This window comes from Grampus griseus, assembly GCF_964374135.1.
Source record: "Grampus griseus genome assembly, chromosome: 21".
NCBI lineage: Eukaryota > Metazoa > Chordata > Mammalia > Artiodactyla > Delphinidae > Grampus > Grampus griseus.
In genome coordinates, this window is record NC_139015.1 from 21,237,922 (window position 1) to 21,259,873 (window position 21,952).

At 47.1% G+C, this 21,952-nt stretch overlaps 1 protein-coding gene across 1 annotated transcript in view; it reads right to left on the minus strand.

Moving 5' to 3' along the window:
* Nucleotides 1-21,513, minus strand: part of PRAG1 (PEAK1 related, kinase-activating pseudokinase 1) — a gene marked incomplete at its 5' end in the record, with an annotated part of 42,783 nt that extends 21,270 nt beyond the window's left edge. The window contains 2 exons of the mRNA XM_082680302.1: nt 17,331-19,162; nt 21,184-21,513. Of these exons, the coding sequence (XP_082536428.1) occupies nt 17,331-19,162; nt 21,184-21,513 (2,162 nt within the window). The remainder of the gene's footprint in view (nt 1-17,330; nt 19,163-21,183) is intronic.
* Nucleotides 21,514-21,952: the final 439 nt, after the last annotated feature.

Sequence of the window (21,952 nt, forward strand, 5' to 3'; positions counted from 1 at the left end):
TTAAAAGAAAGAAAAATGCTCAGTGCCAGATGCAAAGGGAACAATGATTTTCAAATGACTAGTAGTGAATGAATGGCCAGGTCAATTTCATGAGCCAAGGCAGTTTACCAACTAGCAGTTTACTTTAATAAGAACAGACGAGAAAAAAATATGAAAATATAGAGTGAGGATTTGTGAAACTTTGTTTTGTGGAATTTTTGTTTCGTGTGTGTATGTGTGTTGGATCACAATATTAAATATATTTCTTTAAAATATATTTTAAAAACCTGGTTCAAAAAAGGTTAAATAGGGATAGACAAACTTTTCCTTAAAGGCCAGATGGTAAATATTTTAGGCTCACAGATCATATAGTCTCTGTTGCAAGTATCAACTCCGCTGTTGTAGCAGGAAAGCAGCCATTATATGTCAACAAATGGGTACGTTTTCTAGTAATACTTTATTCACAGACATAGATGGCTGGCCTGTGGGTGGTGGATTACTGACTCCTGATCTATTGATAGAACAGCCTTATTCAACAGAAGTATAATGCAAGTCATATATCTATACATGTATATATATATAAAATTTAAAAAATTTTAGTAGCCAAATTATAGATGAAATTAATTTTAATAATGTATTTTATTTCACAAAATGCATAAAAATATTGTCATTTCAACATGCAATGAATATAACATTATTAATGAGATATTTTATTTATTTTTTTCATTCTAAGTCTTCAAAATCTGGTATGTATTTTATATTTACAGCACATTTCAATTTAGGCTCACCACATTTTAACTAGTGGCTATTGCACTGTACAGTGCAGATCTAGAGAAACTCATGCATGGACAAGACTGTTCACAGTGTTACTAACAGCAAAAACAAAATCATAAACAGTCCAATGTCCATCAATAGAGGAGGAGTGGATACACTGTGGTATAGTCTTGTAATGGAATACCACATAGCATTCAAAAATAAATAAACTTGATTTTAAGGTACCAGTATGAAAATTATTCTTAAAATGTTGAATATTAAAAGTAGATTGCAAAAGGCTCATGTAAAGTGTGATACCATTTATATACAATTTAAAAACACATAATGATGCTCTGTATTCTTTATATATTACATATATGTGGTAAAATGGAAATAACTTCATCAACTTCAAGATAGTGATGACTCTGGGTAGCAAGGGGAAATTGAAATGGAAATTGGATGGACAGGGATCTTCCACTGTACCTGCAATATTTTATTTAAAAAAAAAATCCAAAACAGGTAACAAAATGTTAATATTTGAAAAATCTTAGGGGGACACATGAAAGTGAGTTAAATTATTCTTTGAACTTCATCGTATGCTTGAAATACTTGATAAGTTGAAAATGAACATAGAAATGTTCATTTCTAGAAAGAAGGAAAGAAAATCACTAGGGCCTGAATGAGTCCAGGATGGCCATTCCTGTTGACCTGTTGCTGAGCCTCTGAAAGGCAAGGAACACAGAGATGACCCAGTGAGATTTCCATCAGTCCCCATGGGACAGACAGGCTCTATGAGGATTGGTTCCGCCACAGAATAGCCTCATGGATGGAAAAAGTTATTTCTCAGTCCTAACAACTCGCCTGAGGCTGTGGGTGTTAATTTTTCTGCATCTAGTCACTATGAGAAGTCATAGCTGTGAAGCCCACCAAGTGAATGCAGACAAAACCAGATTATTCCTGTGGTTGCAGGATAAATTCTCCGTGTGTGCGTGTGTGTGTGTGTGTGTGTGTAGGGAAGTGGGAAGCCTCCAAATGCAGACTTTGGTCAATCTTAGTACAAGCCACAAGTGGAATTTTCATGTTTCCATGGCTTCTGGGGATATTACTACTGTTTCTCTACCAAAAAAGCTCAGGAAGCCCAGGTTCCCGCTCAGTAACAAAAACCCAATAGGCAGTTGGGATGCTTAGATGTAAATAAGGAGGAAAGGGGTGTCCCCTTCTCTTAAATCTGTCATATGAACTGCATCAAATATCTTCCACCTTGGAAACCTGTATGATCTGCTGTCTTAGAGAATTGTCACTTTAATTATTGAATGAACAAAAACACACCAGATTTGAAAATGAAAGGGGAAGCTGGCCATCAAAGCAGACTGACAATCACATTGTTTTTGTATCTCCAGCCTGCGTGTGCAGTAGATTTCTTAAGAATCCCTGCAAAAGGCTTAACATTCCGAAGGTGACTTTTCTGAGCCCTAATGGATTGTTCTGTCAGATGCAAGGCCAAGGTCAATCCGAATGTACTCAGCAACGCATAACAAGACTATACTTATTCTTTTTTACAGGCACTTTTCCCTCATTAATGATAGTTTGATTTGCCTTTCATAAAACCAGTGCAAACCATCTATAAGATGAACTGATGTCATGTGATTTAAGGAAGTGGCTTCATGGGCCCAAAACCACATCTAGTCTTTCCTCTCTGGGTGGCAAATAACTCTTATCAGCTGCAGCGAGAGAGCCCGGCCCGCACAGATGTCTTTGCTCCGCGCTGTGATAAATGACTTGCTCTTGCTCAGACTTCCTTCCCTGCCTCCCCACGTTGATTAGACACAGTCACAGGAGAGCAGCGTGAAATACACAGCCAGTGGCACAGCGTCCTTAGAGACCTGAGCCCTGCAGCTGCTGCCCGGTGTTTGCAGAATGGCTTTTCCCCCCATTGTCCTTGGAGAAAGAAGCCTTGCCAGAGTTTTCTCCATACTGTATTAGTAGAAAGCGGCAAAAAATAATAATAATCCAGCCGGAAGAGCCATCTGCCAGACTTCCTCATCTGTAGGAAAAAAGCCGAGTCTAAAAATACCCCCTGAGTTTTCAGAATGTCCAAAATTTTTAACGGATACTGGACCCCAGTGTGGGTCAGAGATTGTATCTCGAACTTCACGTGGCTGCTAGAATCCTCATACGGCAGCACAACTTAAAGTGTGACAGAGGCACATTTTCATTCTCACGGCCGACTTTGGTTTAGTTCACATCCATTTGGTTGAAAACTTTTTGCTTCTGGAGCAGAAGATATGAAAAGTCACATAATGCCCGCACGCAGTTTTAGACTAGCTCTCCAGACCCTGGTACACAATTACACCACCCAGTCTTTGGATTGGGCAAGTTCACTGCTAAGTTTAGCCTTTTGGAGAAGCCCTTGCGGGTAGCTCTGAAAGCACAAACACGTTAGAAAACTCTATATACCTTGTTTACATTACCAAGAAGTGAAAACAGACTGGTTTAGATGCGAATAAATCAAGTCATGCCTAAATCAAAGAATGAGAGCCTCTTACCATCCCGGACTCCAGCCTGCGGTGCTGTGATCATCCGCATGGCCCCCCAGAGCCTGGGGATGGGCCGTGCCAGTGACCGTGGGGTCCCGTGGAGCAGCCCTGAGGATGAAGGGTCAGCTTCAGAGGCGGCTGAGAGTGCCCTGTCAGACCGCTGTGAATTCACCAGCTCAGAGCTCTCCGTTTCCCCTCAGTTCCTCTCTGACTTTTCTATAAAATGCACTTCCTGCAAAAGCACAGGAAAATAGGGACGGCTTTGCCTCTGTGACCTGCAGCTTTCAATCTCCAATTGTCCTGTTGGGCTGCATCATTAGAAGCAATTCAAATACCCTCTCAAATACACTCAGTTTCACCCCATTCATTCTCTACTATTTGGCCACATCCTAAAGTCAAAATCATTCAGTGATTTGAGCTAAAACACGAGGTTTGCTTGGTGAATAAGAGCACCCCATTTTTATTTATCTTATGCCTGTAGGACCTGCAGTGCATCCCCCATCCTGTCTCTTCTGACTCTCAGATTTTCCAACGAATAAATATTGACTGCCTGCTGCGTGCCGGGCACTGTGTCAGGTCTTGTGCATACAATAGTGAGTAGAGGTGACACTGTCCCTGCTTCAACAATCCTTCCCTGGTGGCACAGTGGTTAAGAATCCGCCTGCCAATGCAGGGGACACGGGTTCGAGCCCTGGTCCGGGAAGATCCCACATGCCACGGAGCAACTAAGCCCATGCGCCACAACTACTGAGCCCGCACGCCTAGAGACCATGCTCCGCAACAAGAGAAGCCACCACAACGAGAAGCCCACGTACCACAACGAAGAGTAGCCCCTGCTCGCTACAACCAGAGAAAAGCCCGCGGGCAGCAACGAACACCCAATGCGGCCCAAAATAAATAAATAAATAAATAAATTAAAAAACATATTTATCTACAACCTGGTAGATAAATATTGATCAATCTCCTTTCAAAAAGTATATACAGGGTTCAAGCCACATCTTCCAAAAAGATCTGCAGCCTTGGGGCAGATCATCCTGACTCAAAATCTTTCCAAAATTCTACTCTCATAATGATGACCAACCCTGAAGAGCCCTACACGGAGCTCTTGTAAGTATTCTTGACCTTGGCAGCCATACTAGATCAGCTCTGGTCCTCTATGGTGACAGAAACACACACCCTGGATTTTCTTTGACACTCCCTATTTCAAATATTTCCCCACACGGTCTGTACATTAGAATATATGCCTAGTTTTTAGTTTGGAAAAAAATTATCACCATTTTGGTTAATCAATACCTATTACTTATGCTCATATATACTTTGCTCTAATGGGGCTAGTCTCCCACTGTCCGCAAAGCACCCTCCATTCCTGTCCTTTCCCCACCTTGGCACAGAGGAAAACATTCTCTCTCCCCTTCAAACCTTTTCCATCCCCAAGACCTAGCAGCAGGATCACTCACCTAAAAACCCTTCCTAAACCATCTCAATCTTCTCTGACTGGTCTGTCCCCTCTGGAACTCACACCAAACAGTCTGATTCACATCACTAAGCATTTGGTTATAATCCTGGTTAGATTACTCTGTTTCATGTGAAATAGGCTTGTTGCCACCACAATTATAAACTGTTTGAGGAGCTGTGTCATAGTCAGGACATGCTGGAACACAGAGTAATTATTAAATACTTCTTGATTAAGTTTATCTGCCTCTGTTTCAATAACTGGGAGGCATCTAGGAGGATAAATGTTTCCTTTAAGAAAAGAATTACACTTGCCCAGCAAAACTTGCAAAAGGGGCAAAACTTGCAAGAGGCAGGGACACTGAGTAAACAACAGCCCTCAGCAAAGCTGGACCTTTCTCATATCTACAAAATATAACAGTCCCAAAATATCCTGAATTTACACAATCTTGCAGTTAAAAAAATTTTTTTTTCAAGAGATGGGATGAGAAAGGCAGATAGCTGCGCCAGAAAGGTTCTTATTGTTTTTATCTTTAGTGCTCTTTGATGAAGATGCTATGGGAGTTATTTTGCAAGTGTCTAAGTGCCAAATGAAGGAACTAAAGGATCCAGTCTGCTCTGGGGCAGGTTTCCCCGCTGATTTATTAGCATGTATAAAGATAGGAAATCAGTTTCATTTTGGGTCAGATGACCTTTACGGTCCCCACGGTGCAGACTTGTTAATTTGCATTTGCAGTTAATGCACTGGTGACTGCTGGGGCTCTTCAAGCTGAAAAAGCCTTTGGTTCAACCCAAAAATGAATGTGCTTTGCATTCAGTGGAAACCATTTAAAAATAGAAATAAAGCCTTTTTTTTTTTTTTTTTTCTTGCGGTACGCGGGCCTCTCACTGTTGTGGTCTCTCCCGTTGCGGAGCACAGGCTCCGGACGCGCAGGCTCAGCGGCCATGGCTTATGGGCCCAGCCGCTCCGCGGTATGTGGGATCTTCCCAGACCGGGGTACGAACCCGTGTCCCACTGCATCGGCAGGCGGACTCTCAACCACTGTGCCACCAGGGAAGCCCAAGCCACGCTTATTTTTAAAGATAGTGGTAAGCGTGCCTGTGCACGCACGCACGCACGCCTGCACCTACACACACATCTTTAGGTTACTAGTTAGCTAGTATAAAAATGGATAAAAATGCTTAAATTGGTCAAATGGAAATTTGGAGCCATTTGCCCTGACTATACACAGATATACTTTGGTGTTGAGAGACACAAATGGTTTTAAAAGATGACCTTTCCTGTCTTGGAAAATCAGTCTCTTATTTGTGGCCGCAAGTCTGCGTGGCTGTGTCCTTCCCCAAGGAGGTTCTGGTGCAGGAGTGAGAAGGGCAGATGTTTGCAACCACCAAGCGTGGGGAGGTTTCAGCTAAGGCTGAGGATGGGGATACCAGCTGTTGAGAGCAAGTAAGAGAGTACGGAAGAACACAGCGGCTGGACTCCATCACCTGGTCCGCTACGCTTACACCTCCAATCCCATCACCTGAGAACAATAAGTCTTCAACTCCTGGCCTGTTAAGCCAAGGTGGAAGCTCTTACATCTGTTCACACAGGGGCAGATGGGAAAGAAGACGATGAATAACCACTGGAAGTAAAGACTGAACAACTGCAATCCACAGAGGGGCCCCTCCCACCAGCTGCCCTGCCCACAGGCCAGCATAGCGTGGAAGGACCCTCTGGAGCCTTTGGGAACAACAGCAATGTAAGCATTTGAATAGCTTCCCAGACAGATTTCAGAGTCACCCAGGAAGGCCACTGATGTAGTTAAGAGCATGAACACTGGGGCTCCGCTGCCTGGGTTTGGGGTCCTTGCTCCACTGCTTACTGGCTGGGTGTCTTGGAAAAGACGCTTAATCTCTCTGTGCTATAGCTTCCCATCCATAAAATGGAGATAACAATACTACTTACCTCATTGTGGGGAAGGAGAGTGGTTAGGAAGATTCAATGAGTTAATATTTAAAAAGCGCTAAAAGCAGCACCAGGTACATAGAAGGTACTGGTCATACAGAAAGATGGGTGGATGGATGGATAGATGGGGAGAGAGACAGAGAGAAGACTTCAGCAGTCTCCAGCAAACCCAGTAATTCTTTCTGCTACCTGGATAGAAGCAGAAAATGGATGGGCTAGAGATTTCACTCTCTTGGTACTTTGAAGAGACCCAAAAAAGAAAGTTCATCAGGGTGATTCTTTGAGGACATGCATTATTCTAAAATAACTAGGAAGAGTTGACTTGTCTGTCATCCAGACCTCAGTTTGAATCTACACATTCAAGAGCTTGATAAACGGTAGTGTAGCTCCAGGTTCAGGGGCTGACGTAGTCTTCAGATGACCAGGTAGCTTAGCTCCATTACACAAAAATTTAAAAACAGAAGAACCTCTTTTATTATATTAGCCTGCCTCCCCGCTGTAAAAAAAGAACCTCCCACGATTCCTTCCCCCTTCACACCACCTCCCCACCCTCTAGCACACAGAAGACTTCCAGTGATGGACTGAACTAAAACTGTACTGAGTTGTTGCTCACCAACCTGGGAATCGCCGCTGTTCTAGTCCTGACCTATTCCTGTTGGAATCAATCCACCACAATGATCTCTGCCTGGCCAGAATCTTTTTGTTTCTAGACTACTGATTTCGGCAACCCTGCTTTCAGAATGATCTTTCCCTCCTTCTCTTGACTCAGCAAATGCTTCAAGTCCACTTTGTTGGCCCAGCTTCTGAGCCCAGCTATTGGGCTTAAGAAATCTGTATGTATTTATGTTAGATTTCATTCCTACTCTCCTGACTCGGGAGATTCGGGCTATTTGTAACTGAGCTCCTAGGATGATCTACTTCTCTACTCTCCACTTTGGTCCAGCCTGTTGCCTAATAAGGATAAGGTTCCCCTCCTACTCCTGGGTCAGTTTGTCAGCACCCTCTTACCTGCTCCCCAACAGCTTCATCTCCTGTCCACAGACTTAGCTGAACCCTCCCCACCCCAGGTAAGGGTTCTGGTCACCCAATTCCAACATGGGATGGTGTGCTCCCCACGCCATCAATTCTCGGACGCCAGCTGGGTGTTCTACCATTCAACTCAATTCTGACACTATCTACCCAGAGACAGCATCAGGTTCCACAAGGTTAAGGGCTCAGTCCCACAAGACCGCCCTCTGTTGCAGATGACCGGCTAGGGTTAGACAGGTTGGAGGTTCCAAACTGGCTGCAGAAGCTCACAGAGAAACATTTTACTTAAAATTAAAAGCACATGACTCAGGAAGAGCCAGATGGAAGAGATGCCTCGGGCAAGGTATAGGGAAAGGGCAGGGAGCTGCCACGCCCTCTCCCAGTGCCCCACAGGCCACCTGTGCCACTTGCTTCACCAACCTGGAAGCTCTCTGAAGCCTGTCCTTTTGGGTTTTTATGGAGGCTTCATTACATTACGTATGCATGACTGATTAAATAATTTAAATCATCGGCCACTGGAGACAGATTCAACCACCAGTCCCTCTCCCCTCCCTGGAGGTGGTAGTGGGGGGTAAGACTGAAATACCAACCCTAATTACATGATTGGTTCCCCTGGCAACCGGCTTCATCCTTAGGTGGGGTCCAAAAGTCAGCTCATTAACATAATAAAAGACACCTTTATGGCTTTCAGCACTTAGGAAATTCCAAGGGTTTTAGGAGCTCTGTGCCAGCAATGGGGAGGAAGACCAAATGTAGATTTCTTATTATAAATCAAAATATCAAACTAGGTAACTCCAAACATCCTCACTCTTCACTAGGCAGCCCAGTGCTTCTCTAGGAAAGCCCAAAACCGTGCAGACTGGGACCACAATTAACGCATGCTTCCTGACCAGCTAGCTCTTGCGGCTCCCTGGCCATCCTTTCACTGGACCTCCCATTCTCCAAAGCAAGACTGCTGTTAAGTATTTCGTCGCACACACATTTTACTTTTCTGTTTCCGTAGAGGTGAATACCTGGGTTTGCTCCAACTCCCTGCTACTGTAAGCAATGTTGTAAAGATCTTCACTGGGGCTTCCCTGGTGGCGCAGCGGCTGAGAATCTGCCTGCCAATGCAGGGGACACGAGTTCGAGCCCTGGTCTGGGAAGATCCCACATGCCGCGGAGCAACTAGGCCCGTGAGCCACAACTACTGAGGCTGCGCGTCTGGAGCCTGTGCTCCACAACAAGAGAGGCCGCGACAGTGAGAGGCCCGTGCACTGCGATGAAGAGTGGCCCCCACTCACCGCAACTAGAGAAAGCCCTCGCACAGAAACGAAGACCCAACACAGCCAAAGATAAATAAATAAACAAAATTTTTTAAAAAAATTAGAAAATTAAAAAAAAAAAGATCTTCACTGTATATGCCCCTAATTGGTCTGTGTGTGTTACCCTAAGGCATGGCTCAGGAATGAAGACCATGGGGACACAGTGTGGTCTCATACTTAATTGTCCAGAGTAATTCGTTTTAGCTCCACTTACACCAAGTCCTCAATACTGGGTGATTGAATGACTATCAACACCAAGAAAGTCTCAGACTCTGTACTGTTGGAAGAGTCTTTCATTAGCTTTCCCTGCTTTCACAGGAAGCGCAGACCAGTATTTAAGGTAGGCCAAGAAGCTGGATCAAGGGGCTGGATTTAGGATTTACTGCACAGACAATTCCCTGTTTCAAGAGAACACAAATATAGAGAAGGCATTTTGAGAGATTTGAAGGCAGGTCACCAAGTAAACATAACAGATCAGTGAATATTCCTGTCCTGGTTTTCTTCTACTTTCTTACCTAGGAAGATGCGTTTTGTCCTCACGTTGAACATTTTTATTAAAAAGATGGCTTTGGGCTTCCCTGGTGGCGTAGTGGTTAAGAATCCGCCTGCTAACGCAGGGACACGGGTTCAAGCCCTGGTCTGGGAAGACCCCACATGCCACGGAGCAACTAAGCCCGTGCACCACAACTACTGAGCCTGTGCTCTAGAGCCCGTGAGCCACAGCTACTGAGCCCGCATGCCACAACTACTGAAGCCCACGCACCTAGAGCCCGTGCTCCGCAAGAAAAGAAGCCACCGCAATGAAGAGTAGCCCCCGCTCGCTGCAACTAGGGAGAAGCCCATGCACAGCAACGAAGACCGACGCAGCCAAAAAGAAATAAATAAAAGAAATAAATTTATTAAAAAAAAAAAAAGATGGCCTAACTTGCCACCAGTCAAAAAGACTTGGAAAAATTATATGTAATATTAATTATGAAAACAATAATTTGTCTTCAATTTCCAAAATTTAAATTTATATTATAATATTTAATTTCCAATTACAAAAACTATTCCTCCAAAAGATTCTGACATACCTCCTAACCCTTACCCCTCAATCTGGGACACAGAAAGTCAGTGCTATAAGTCAAAGAGGGTGAGGCTAAGTGAAAATTCATTGTTTAATGAGATTTAAGGACCGAAAATGTAAATTTAAGGTCTATAAGGAGAAATAATACTTTAAATATTGGATACTAGACTTAACGGTAACTGTTTTTTACTAAAATAGAGTTCCCAAAATGCATGGAATATTCATAATCACTCATTAAACTTCACAGAATATTCACAGTCACTCATTAAGAGAAAACCAAACATTTTGGCACAATAGTCTGAAATTGAGGCTGTAATCAGAAAGGAAGACCATCTTCTGCAAACTCTTTGCTTTGGGCCATGTGGGCTGGACAGACCACACACTCCTCCCAGGTATGAACTTTTAAATTAGTATAGGAAACAGTTATTGACCACCAATGATTTTGCATCACCGATGGTAAACTTTAGATTCTGAAGCTGGATTGGCAAGCAGCTGGCACACATGTCTGCACTCCCCCCTCGTATAACGTGCAGACAGTACTAATGGATGATGGCAAGCTCTCCTGCAGGGTGGGCACGTGGCCTCACTGTTTTCCATGAAGAGCTGCAGACTGGTACTCCAACTGATTGCAGCTGGTGTGGAGGATGCAACCTAACTTGTGGTGCGAGAATATGCAGTCACAAAACCCTCCTTTTGATCTGCACACATTCGTAAGGATTATTTTAAGTGACCTCCTCACTATGACTGATTTTAACATTCCAAGGACTCTCCTTCCCTTTCTTCCTGATCTTCAAGGTCTTATTACTAATTCATGTGTCTATTTATCTCAACCATTCATGGTTTTATCCAAGGTGGCTGCATTTTCATTCATTTTGACTGTCTACAGAGCTCCTGAAGTCAGGAGCCATTCTGGAGGGTTTCTACAACTCAGGGACATATGGTGCACACACCGCCAATCATGGGCCTAAAACACAAGTTTTAAACTCTAGGGAAAATTTTTATAGCACGTGCATAAGTGGGCACGAAACGGCTAAAAACCAAACCGACAGGAAGTCAGGGGGATCATTTGATAGTGACAGATACTAAAATTAACTGGAGAGTAAAATATCTGAGTAAAAAGGGAAGGATTTTTTTAAAGTAGTCTTTAATCTGGAACTTCCCCTTTGCCCCCAATGGAGAACACTTGTTTATATAAGTCTGCCTGTTAAAAAACTACAGAGGATAAACTGTCCAGGGCATCAGACAAAAGTGGAAGCAGGGGATTTTACAGAGCTGTATGGGAACAGCACGAACACCCTTAATACCCAGCATTTTTAGGGATCTGCTCAAAAGCCAATAGAAAGAAATAATGAGCGATTTTAGCACAGAGGATGAAGACTCTCATCTTAAACTCTGAAAAGTATTAGCTGCAGAAATGGCTGCTGAGGAGTCTCTGTAGTTGGTCTAGCTACCCTGATAGAGGGAAACGCAAGCCTTTTCATGATCGCCAAACAACAAATTTCTTGCACTACAAATAGAGAATAGAGGTGTGAGTTCCACACCTCAAAGGTAGGCTGGCTATTCTAGGAACAAAGTCCCTTTGATCACTTGATGGGCAGAGGGGGCTTGATCATATGGCCCATGCTTGTGTTTCCCAACCCACCTCGGAAAGCACGGAAAATCTATTCTCAGAGAAATTAAACCACACCCTAGAATTCCTTGCAATTCATGGGTGGGGAAAAAATGTCCTTAGGTGATTACTGCCTGAAAGGAACATTCTTGTGGCAAGAGAGGGCTGGGCTCCACACACCTGCTCAGCTTTAAAAAAAAGAGCAAATGTACAATCGTTGGAGAGTAATTAATCCATGAAAGGATGCATTGTGCCCTCATGGTGTTTGCCCACCTTGAAGCATTAATAATTATTAACTTCAGTTTCTTTAACTCAAGGCGACAATGTTCTATTGAGCAAGGCTGGCCACAGAATTATAATGGGGTGTCCAGTAAAAAATAAGGCCAAGATCTGTAGTTCCCTCTGGCCTTTCTTCCCCCTAATTCAATAATCTTTTATTGAATACCTACTATGTCCCAAGGTATCCTATGGGAAAGTCAAAGGAAAATGTATAAAACGTGGTTCCTGTACTCCCAAGAGTTTACAAGCTTTCAGAGAGATATGAATATGAATCCAGTTTAGTTCAAGACACTGCATTAGCTGCCAAAACAGAGGCAAGAAAAGAGCACTGGGGCCACCCGAAACCTGGGTGTCAGAAAGATACTTTGATACAAGTATTTAATGATGCTACTTGTTCCTTTTCCAATATTTCTTCATGCGCAAAACATAAAGTTAGGTGCTTTGGGCCATAATGAAATAAACAGGGTATGGCCTCTGCCTACTACTGTCTATTGGATAAAAATTTCTTGAGCATCTACACGTGCCCGGCATCAAACAGGATATTTTGGGATGACAGATGGTTAAGCCTGCTTTTCACCTTCAAGGAGCATCTGGATTTTTTTTTTTTTTTAATAAATGGTTATGTATATGCTGTACTATGTGTGATCTTGTATCAGGTCAAAGGACCTTAAAGGAAGGACTATTTTTTCATTACTCCTGGACACCAAGCCGAGCTTACCTTGGCCTTACTGAATAGAACAAGGAATCTGGTGAGAGGCCAGATGCTATGGTAAACAGTCTCATCAAAAGCAATCAAAGCAGCAGTGAACCTTTCGTGGTCATTTTGCACATCTGCCGATTTCATTCATACCAACTCAACCCTCAGGGGCCTTAAGGGGCAGAACCCCAGTCACTGGCTTTTTAGCACCTTGCACAAAGTGTAACAGAAAGTAGGCAATTAGTAGATATCTGATGAATAAAATAAAGAATCTCTAATCCCTAACCTTCACCATGGATGCCTGCTCAAAAATGGAGAGAATATTGTAAATATTTCATATATATGAAAATCAGTGATTTTTAAAAAAATTACAGAATAGGAAGATAGGAATCAATTTGATTTCTCCCTGCTTCAGCATCACTAGATGTCCCATGTCAGGTTCTACCCACAAACTCATGGGAAGAGGCCAACTAGTAATTTCCCTCTGGCATGGAGCAGGGTATAAACTTGTATTGTTGATACACGTGCTTTGTTCTGTTTGCCAAACTTTGTGTGTGTGTTGAGGGGGGCGGGGTGTGGAAGGCAATTTCTCCCCCTGAAGTATGCCCAGTATTCAGTCTCCCCTGGACCGACTCGACCTCCAGCTGACTTAGTTTTGTCAAAAAGGCTAAACATAGAGAAGATTCTTGAAGCACATACAGTGCTTTCCAATACAAACTGTGATCTTCAGAATGCCACCCAGAAAAACCTGTTGTACATGAAGAGTGTGGGATTTCTTAGTAAATTGTTGCCATCCCATTGTAATCCACTACAGTAGAAAGGGCTTCAGGAATAAAGCATTTGGAGGTTTCATCAGATTGGATATGGGGTCTGGAGACAATGACCCATCTCAGTCATCTGACTCCCATCCTCAAGGTCATGCTAAGAGATCATGTGATTGAGAGACCACACAATGAAGTCGTTTTGGTTCCTCTGGATAGCAACGTGGCCACTTCTGTGTGCAGAAAAGACCTCTATCTTTGACACCATCACCACCTATCTGCTGAGAAGCCACGTGGAAGGGAGGGAGGGAGGGAAATTAGGAATGAACGAAAGTCCAGGACAGACTCAGTCTCTGCCCCCAGAATCCCTGCAGAGGAGGAGGAGAACTTAGTACTATTGGGTTAAAATTACAATAAGCATGAGTGATAACTTGAAAACAAAGTCATCCCTCGCTTTCTTGGGGAAACGTTTCTTTCTTTTGATTAGTCTCACCTGGGGCCAGACCATTTGGAAACTAAAACCCTATAAACCTGTCTTATTTCTCAGTCACCTGTTGTCCTCTAATTCCACCTCTGAGTTCAGGTCTACCAGCCTAATTTGGGGTTTCTTTGTGAAATGCCTGCTCTGCACTAATCAGATGATTTTCCCTCAACTGACCTTGTCATTCAAAAGCCATAAGTCATTTAAAACGCAGTTTGCATCCACAAGGAAATAAAAGGCAGAAATAAATTTGATTTTTTCGCATCTTAATTACTCCCCCAGGCACTGGCTGCTCTCATTAAACTGCCTTAAGTCTTGAACGTGACATTTAAACTAAGAAGTCCGCACTTCCTTCCTGCAGGTTTTCATTTTCTAACCAGCAATATTTGTTGACCCTCACCTTCCAACTCTGCTCTAAAGTGGAGCAGGGGTGACCCAGACTCAGTGGGGTCAGTCAGGCTGAGTAGGTGTGAGCTTGTACAGGTAGGAGGCTGCCTGGGCAGCAGCAGGTAAAGAAGGACCCAGGACCCTTACCTGCCCGGGAGGAGGGGTGGGCATATACTTAAACACCTCTAAATGGCTTTCAGGCATTAAATGAGTATTGAGAGCCTTCGTCCTACATGGCATTACAGCAAGAGTTTCCTCAGGAACCCTAATGGGAGTTTACAGAGGATGATATCTCAAAACAGACAGATAAGCTACTGCCAACCATTCAAAACAAGACCACAGGAAAGCCAAGCCACTCTCGACATCTATTTTTTTTTTCCCGCCAAGTGAGTCAGTTTTGTAAAACAGGACCGTAGGAGCATGATTCTTTCTTCTTCCATAATGGCCCAAGAAAGTAGGTGGATCTGCTTAAGTAAGTGTTAGTAAAGAGTAACACCACCTTGCATCCAGCAGCCCCCTTCTCTAGAGCTGTGAGTGTACATAATACACATCGTGACAGCAGGTATCGTTGTTCACAGGTGAGCTTGATCCTTAGAAACAGGACCCACTGAACAGATGACCCATGTGAAGAAATTAAGTTAACCTGGGATGTCGCTCAAAGACCTTCCAGCATTTCTCCATCTTGGAAAACTGACATCAGCCTGCAACAGTCACCAATGTGGTGCTGGTATCGGTCCTGGATCAACTGTGGGCTGCATTCTCATCAATACTCTGATGTGCCACCACACGGCTAGGTTTGAAGGCTGTGGGTTCCTGACACCCTCCTCAAAGGAATTCAGTACGTACAGTACCGAGTTCCAGAAACAAAAGTCAATTTATGGTCCTGAGCCTGCCCTCTTATCTCCTCATGGGAAAGATGTGATGATTCAAAAGAGAATGTTGGTAATGCTTGAAAAATCTTCCTCAAATGAATATATATATACTAGTTTGATTTATTTTAAATGGTACCAGATGCTCTTTTCTTTTTTCTGTGTTCCCTTACGCTAATTTTATTTCCTAGATTTTTCTCCCCAAAGTTCTGAAAATAAAAACTTTTTTTTAAGAGCTGGCACCTAGAACCTCTGAGATTCCCACCTGGTTTATGTTTTATATAATCCAGTGGTTTTGTCATAAAAAACTGGCCCCCAAACTTGATCGCAATCAACCCAGATGCTAATGAACATTCTACCTGAGTCACATTGTTACAGTGGGTGACCGGGGTTTCTCCAAACATTATGATTCTCACCAGGAAAGTTTTAGTTCCTTCCCCAAGGCTCAGGTGGTGTTCCTGGGATCGGGCCAGGCCCATTCCTACAGGGTGTGTGTGTCCCTGCCACTGTCAACAGCTTGGGGCGGCTTTTGCCTACATAACTAATCTCTGCATTGGATTCTGCTCATCTCACTCGAGAGCCTTTCAACAACGGGGTGCTGCAAATGTATTGTTATTATTAGCCCATTTTGGACAATGACTTGGAGTGGAGTTCACAGCGAGCGGCTTGCGTAAGATCACTTCACCTGCAGGTGAGACAGGCACAGCATGAACTCGATTTTCTGACTCCAAAGCCAGTGCTTTCCACCAGCCTTCCCAGGCCTGAGGCAGACAGATACAATGCCCACGTTTTACTCGCATGCCCTGCCTGCTCCCTAAGCCGGCTGATGTGCCCTAGGTGTTTGGAAGCATAGACTTTGGAAGCAGACTGCCACGTATGGCCGTGTGACCTTGGCAGGTTACTCAGCTCTTCCTATCTCTGTTTCGTCATCTGTAGATGGTAATTCCTCCTTCCTAGAGCTATTCTGAGCATCAAATGAGTTAATACGTCTAAGTCTCTTAGCTCCCTGCCTGGCCCATAGTAAATGCCATATAAATGGGAGCTCTTCTGAGCTGCCTCATTCATTTAGGGAGTGAAAACTGTAGCCCAAGAGCCTGCGGTCGCCCTACGATCTGGAGGATGGCTGTCTACTCCGCATAGCAGGCGCCCAACTCGATACCAGAATAAAGTAGCGGTGCCAGAAAAAGCCCACGTTAGAACGCATCACAGCCCGTGATGCTTTGATGTTCAAAGTCAAGTGTCACAGCCGCTTCCCCCTGCGGTCAGTTCCCCGCTTCTGACATCAACCTGGAGGCACATGAGCTAAAACAGAACCAACAGAGATGACCCGACTGAAGGAAAGTCTGTTCGGAAAGGCTGTCAGCTTTTGAAAAACAGCAGGTTGCTCCTTTCCCTGATAGGAATCAGTTCTGCTCTAATAGAGGGCCATTTTTACCCCCCAGAATTTGAACTCCATGCACAACTCAATACCTTAAAAAAGGCATTTGTTTTTCTTGGGCCTTTGAGAGGGACTTTAAACCGGACTTTAAACTCGGGCCTTTGAGAGCAGTGAAGCAGTGGAGAGAGCTTTCAGTTTCAGCATGCTACCATGAAACTACATATATATTTTTTTCTTTAAAAACCCACATCTGAGGGTTCCAAACCATGTGCAGCACCTCCTGCTACTCTGCTTTTGGCTCCAAAGCCTAGTCGCCATCATGGTCCCAATTCAGGAGCCCTTGCTCCTTGGCCTCCCCATCTCTTTGCCTCTTGAGATTCTGTAGCATAGCCTCCTGGAGCCTTCTTTTCCACGTTTAAATAAACGGGGAATTTCAGGATTTGGAGGGAAAAGCCTGCTGAAGACACTTCAGAGGGACGGAGAGAAAAAAGAGTACCAGATTATAAGAGGACGGGCACCAGGAAAGAGCGCCAGCTTGGCATTGCTTCTGGGAAAGACGCCTTCCGAACAGCCAATCCCAAGCAGGGCACTGCTTGTAGGCTTGTGTGCTGAGCACCAAGTCACAGAAATTTACACAAAGGCACGAGGGCCTTTGGGCCGACACTGGTGCCCGGAGGTAGGGCTCTGAGCCTGGGCCTGATGGCTTCGGTACAGGTGGCAAAGACCAAGGTTTCTGGAAGAGGCCTCGGTCCTGCCAGACGAGCCCCGGAGTCGCACGCGCACACACACAACCGTACTCACCGTGACTTCGGAGGCGGCGGAGGAGGCGAGAATGCCTCGATCCCACTTTTGTCCTTGGGGAACTCAAAGGCAAACGAGGCCGATTTGCTCATCCCGGTCCCGGCTTTGCTCTTCGGCCCAGAGGCGCCGTCTGTGGGGCGGGGTCGGAGCCAGGTGGAGGAGCTGCATGGGCCCGTGGGGCCACCGTCCACCCCTCTCCCCCAGCTTTGGCTCAGCAAGTCCTGCTCCACCTCCTCCTCTTCCTCTATCCGGCACTGGCGGCTCCAGGCGCCGGTCTGGTACCGGGGCCGCCTCTGGTCCGAGGCTGACGTGGCAGTGGCGGGCGGGGGGCCCCTGGCAGAGTCGCTGGCAGGGACACCGTTGGCCCGGCAGGAGGAAGCAGGGTCAGCGGGGCCCCTGGATGGAGGCTGGGGCCCAGTGACACCCGAGTTGCCTTCGCTGAGGCTGGGCTGGGGGGAGGCCGATGGGGACACCGGGGACCCTGCGGGGCTACTCTTGGACAGTTTGGGAGGGATGGCAGGCCTCCCCTTGGGCGTGCTCTCACTGGCACCGTGATGGCGGCTCTCCCTCGAGCTGAGCCCCTGCCCAGCCGAAGGCTCCCCTTCGCCTGCCTCAGGGGCCTGGCTCAGGGGCCCGCGAGGCCACTGCACCCCCACCGAGGAGTCAGGGCTGCTCAGGTAGATTGTCCGGTGGTCTTCTTCTGGGTGGGCCGCCATGACTGTGATGGTTGCCGCCACCTGGGGGGCCACCTCTGGGCCTTCCCTGTCCTGGCCCCAGCCAGACGTTGTTTTCTGAGCCCAGGTGTTAGCCATCCTCACCTGGCCCTGGCCCTGGGCAGCTGCCGCCTGTTCTGCCTTGGCCTGTGGCCTGGAAGGCACTGGAACAGCCTTCTTCCTCTTGGTGCTCTCAGCATAGATGGGTTCAGGCTGTGCAGTCTCACCGGGGTGGGATGGGGCCTGGGGCTCCCCAGTCAGCCCCAGGCACCTGCTGGAGGCCACCCCGTGGCAGCCAGAGTCCTGCTGCTTCCCCGGCCCAGGTGCCTTCATGAGGGAGCAGGAATCACTCTCGTGCTGGGGGACCAAGGGGCTGCTGGCGCGGCTACTGGCACTCCCGCAGGAGAGGCCATCCGAGGAGCTGGCAGCCTCCGAGGTGAGGGACTGCTTCTTGGGGCCCAGGCGGGGTGGGTTCTCTGTCGGGCCCTGGCTGCGGCACTCCCTGGGGAAGCTCAAAGCCCGCCTCTCCTCCTCGGTTGGCTTCGAGCACATCCCCTGCTCCCAGCAGGCCGGCGAGCAGTCCCTGCAGCCCTGCCTGCGCCCGGAGTCCTCAGCCTGTGAGGCGTCCTGACCACCTGGGCTCCCAGGGCAGCAGTCCAGGATGGAGCAGTATTCTCCCCCTTCGCTGTCCCCTGAGGGCGAGCACCTTTGATCGCTGTCATCCTCCGAGGGCAGGGATTCCCGCAGGGGCTGTGCAGAGGGGTAGGGCCTGGGGCCCTTGTGGCAGCCAGAGGTCATCTCAGCAAAGGCAGCCAGTTTCTGGCGGAAGCTCTCCTGAGGGGAGGTCAGCTCTTGGTAGGGAATGGTGGGTTTATCTTCTCGTCCAAGCTTCTCATCGGGGAGGCTCACTGGGTGGAAGGCGACACTCCGTTCCCCCCGGGGCTCTAGGCTGTGCAGGCCGACCATGGCATAGGCAGGCGGGCAGCGAGGGTGCCCCCCGTCTGCCGGGGCCAAGGGCCCAGCAGGCTTCTGGACGCCTCGGAAGCTGCCCAGGTAAACTACTGGCACATCTTCCTGCTTCGGGAGGGGGAGCTTGCCGGGGGCTCGTCTCCAGATGACCTACACAGCCCCAAGGTTAAAAGACTTACATTAGACCTTGTCAGAGAAAAAAGGAAGAGAGAGAAAGTGAGAGGGCAGGGCCATGACACTGTAAACTGTCTTCCGAGCCACCATGAAGCAGGCGGGCAGCGTGCCTACCCTCTAACCTCCCCACAGCCTTCTTGTCATCACTGGGGGCCCGTGGAGCCCCTGGGCTTCCCGTAACCTGCACTCCTCACCCCTGTCTGTAATTCTTTTGGCTTAGGTCTGTGAGGTGGGGGGGGGGGGAAATGCCAAAGAATAATGTTTTGCCTTCTCCCTCAAAACTGCTGGACGAGGTAAGTTCTCCCAAGGGCTTCGAAATAGAGTTTGGGGTTTTGTTTAATTTTTGCTTTGTGTTCATTAGTGTTTTGATAACATTGTCACAGCACAAAGAAAACAAAGCCATAAAGCTTTTAAAAACACTTTGGGGGGCTTCCCTAGTGGCGCAGTCGTTGAGAGTCCGCCTGCCGATGCAGGGGACACGGGTTCATGCCCCGGTCTGGGAAGATCCCACATGCCACGGAGCGGCTGGGCCCATGAGCCATGGCCGCAGAGCCTGTGCGGCTAGAGCCTGTGCTCCACTACGGGAGAGGCCACAACTGTGAGAGGCCCACGTACAGCAAAAAAACCCCAAAAAACCAAAAAAAACCCCAAAAGACACTTTGGGTGGGTGGTGGTGGGGTCGGAGGGCAGCAGGGTGAGGGCCGCTCTCCGAGCTGGGTCCCAGCTCCCTTGCTTCGCTCTGAGCTGTGCTCTTTCTCCCAGTTACAGGCAGTGACCTCAGCCGAGGCTGCATAAGTGGCTGGACTAGTCAAGCTAGAGACAGCGATGTGGGGTGGTCATTCCCATCACTGAAATCACTGTCCCCTCCTCCTTCCCCTCTAGTCTCCCCTATCCCCAGTTTTAAAGCAGTCTCAAGGCAGGGTCGGCCTCTGGCTCCTTTCCAAGATGATTCAGAACAGAAAGAGTCCCTGGTTTACATCTGTGAAGGTCAAAGGTATTGAGAAAGGCCTGGGGAATGGGTGTGACCAGCTTCTGCAAAATGGAGCGGCTTTGAAGGGGACAGGAAGCTGAATGCAGCCCCAGGAGATGGCTCACCTTAGTCAAGCCTCCCTTGATTTAAAACTGACCTCTGATCTCACAGACGCTCACACACCCTTCCTGACCCCTCACCATGATATTTTAAGGAAAACTAGTTAAGTTCTTAGAATATGCCCTAGAAATGCAGATTCCCAGAAGACATGTCTAGAGGCAGCAGGCTCCATGTGCCCTTTAAATAATTACACCTTGGTCAGGGTCACCTGGGGGATGAGCGGAATGGTCTAATCTCTAAGGATGTAATTGTCTTTAGTAATCCTAGATCAGAGCTGGAAAAACCCAAGCTCCCAAATTGGAAATATGAACACTGTCTGGGAGTTGGATGACATTATGGAATTACTGCTGACATTTTTAAGTGTGATAATGATATTTTTGTATAAAGACTTTATGTTTTAAAGACGTACGGACATGATGCAGTATGTGGGGTTTGCTTTAAAACCCCAGGTGGGGAAGGGAGGGTCGGGGCAGGGGTAGAGATGGAACAAGATTGGTCATGAGTTGATGATTGTTCAACCTCACGCGGCAGGGTGGTGGATGCATGGGATTCGTTAAGCAATTCTTGCTACTTTTGTATATATTTAAAATGATCCATTAAATAAAAAAAATTTTTTTAACTTTTTAGAAAAAGCTTCATTCTGGTGTGCCCTGATACAGTCTTCAAATGAACTTGGGGGGACTGCACTGATGGTTCTCAGCCTAAAGGGACAGAGAGAAAGGAGGGCAGAGAGAAAAGAGAGGGCGGTAGTTGGGAAGGAGCAGTTTTGGGGTGAGCCAACAGGAAGCCACCCTGCAGGAGTCCTGCTGGGACAGCCCTCCTTGGCCGCCCGCCAGTCACCGGTGTTACAACAGGAGCAGCCTCGTAAAAATACCACAAAAATACCACAGGGCTGAGTCAGCCTCACCTGCGCAACGTCGGCACTCACACCAGCCTCTGTCCACCCATCGGAGGCGTCGGAGCTCATCATGGTGGGCTTCACGGCAATGGTGGGCTTGGAGTAGGGCGAGCTGCTCAGGCCTTCATCTTCCGGGCGGCCGCTCTCGGGCCTGGGGGGCAGGCGAGGCGGAGGGGGCAGGCTGCCAGCTCGGGGCTGGGGGCGGCCAGGTGCCGGCTGGTGGTCGGTGCGCAGGCAGAAGCAGTTTTTGCAGGACCCGGGCTTCCAGATGTGCTCCACAAAGTCGCTGCACGCAGACATTTTCGGGCTCTCGGGGTTCACTGGGATGGTCTGGTGCATCTTGAGCAGCAGGCGGGGTGCTGGTTCATCTTGCGCCTGGCTCCCTGCCGTGGTCTCAGGGGAGGCGGATGGGGCTCACAGGGTGGCTTCCTGGAAAGGCAGAACACTTGCCTCATCAGAGATCTCCCCTGCCAGAGGACGGGGGCATGATCAATTCGGGTCTGACGATGTGACTGGGGAGCAGAGCGGGGAGCAGGGGGAAAGGAGGAGAAAGAGGTAAAGATGAATATTCTATTTATTCTGAGACCCTCACCCATTTGTCATGAGGCTCTTAGTCCCTTTCTAGTGGTGCGGCCTTAGAAAAGCCGTAAAAGCTAAACACAGCTCTGTTGCATGAGTAGAGCGCGTAAAAGACACTTCAGTCCCCTAAACTCCTGAGTGCTTGGAGGTTTGGGGCAGTTAACGGGAAGAAACCGCACAGGGCTGGCGATGAGAAGCT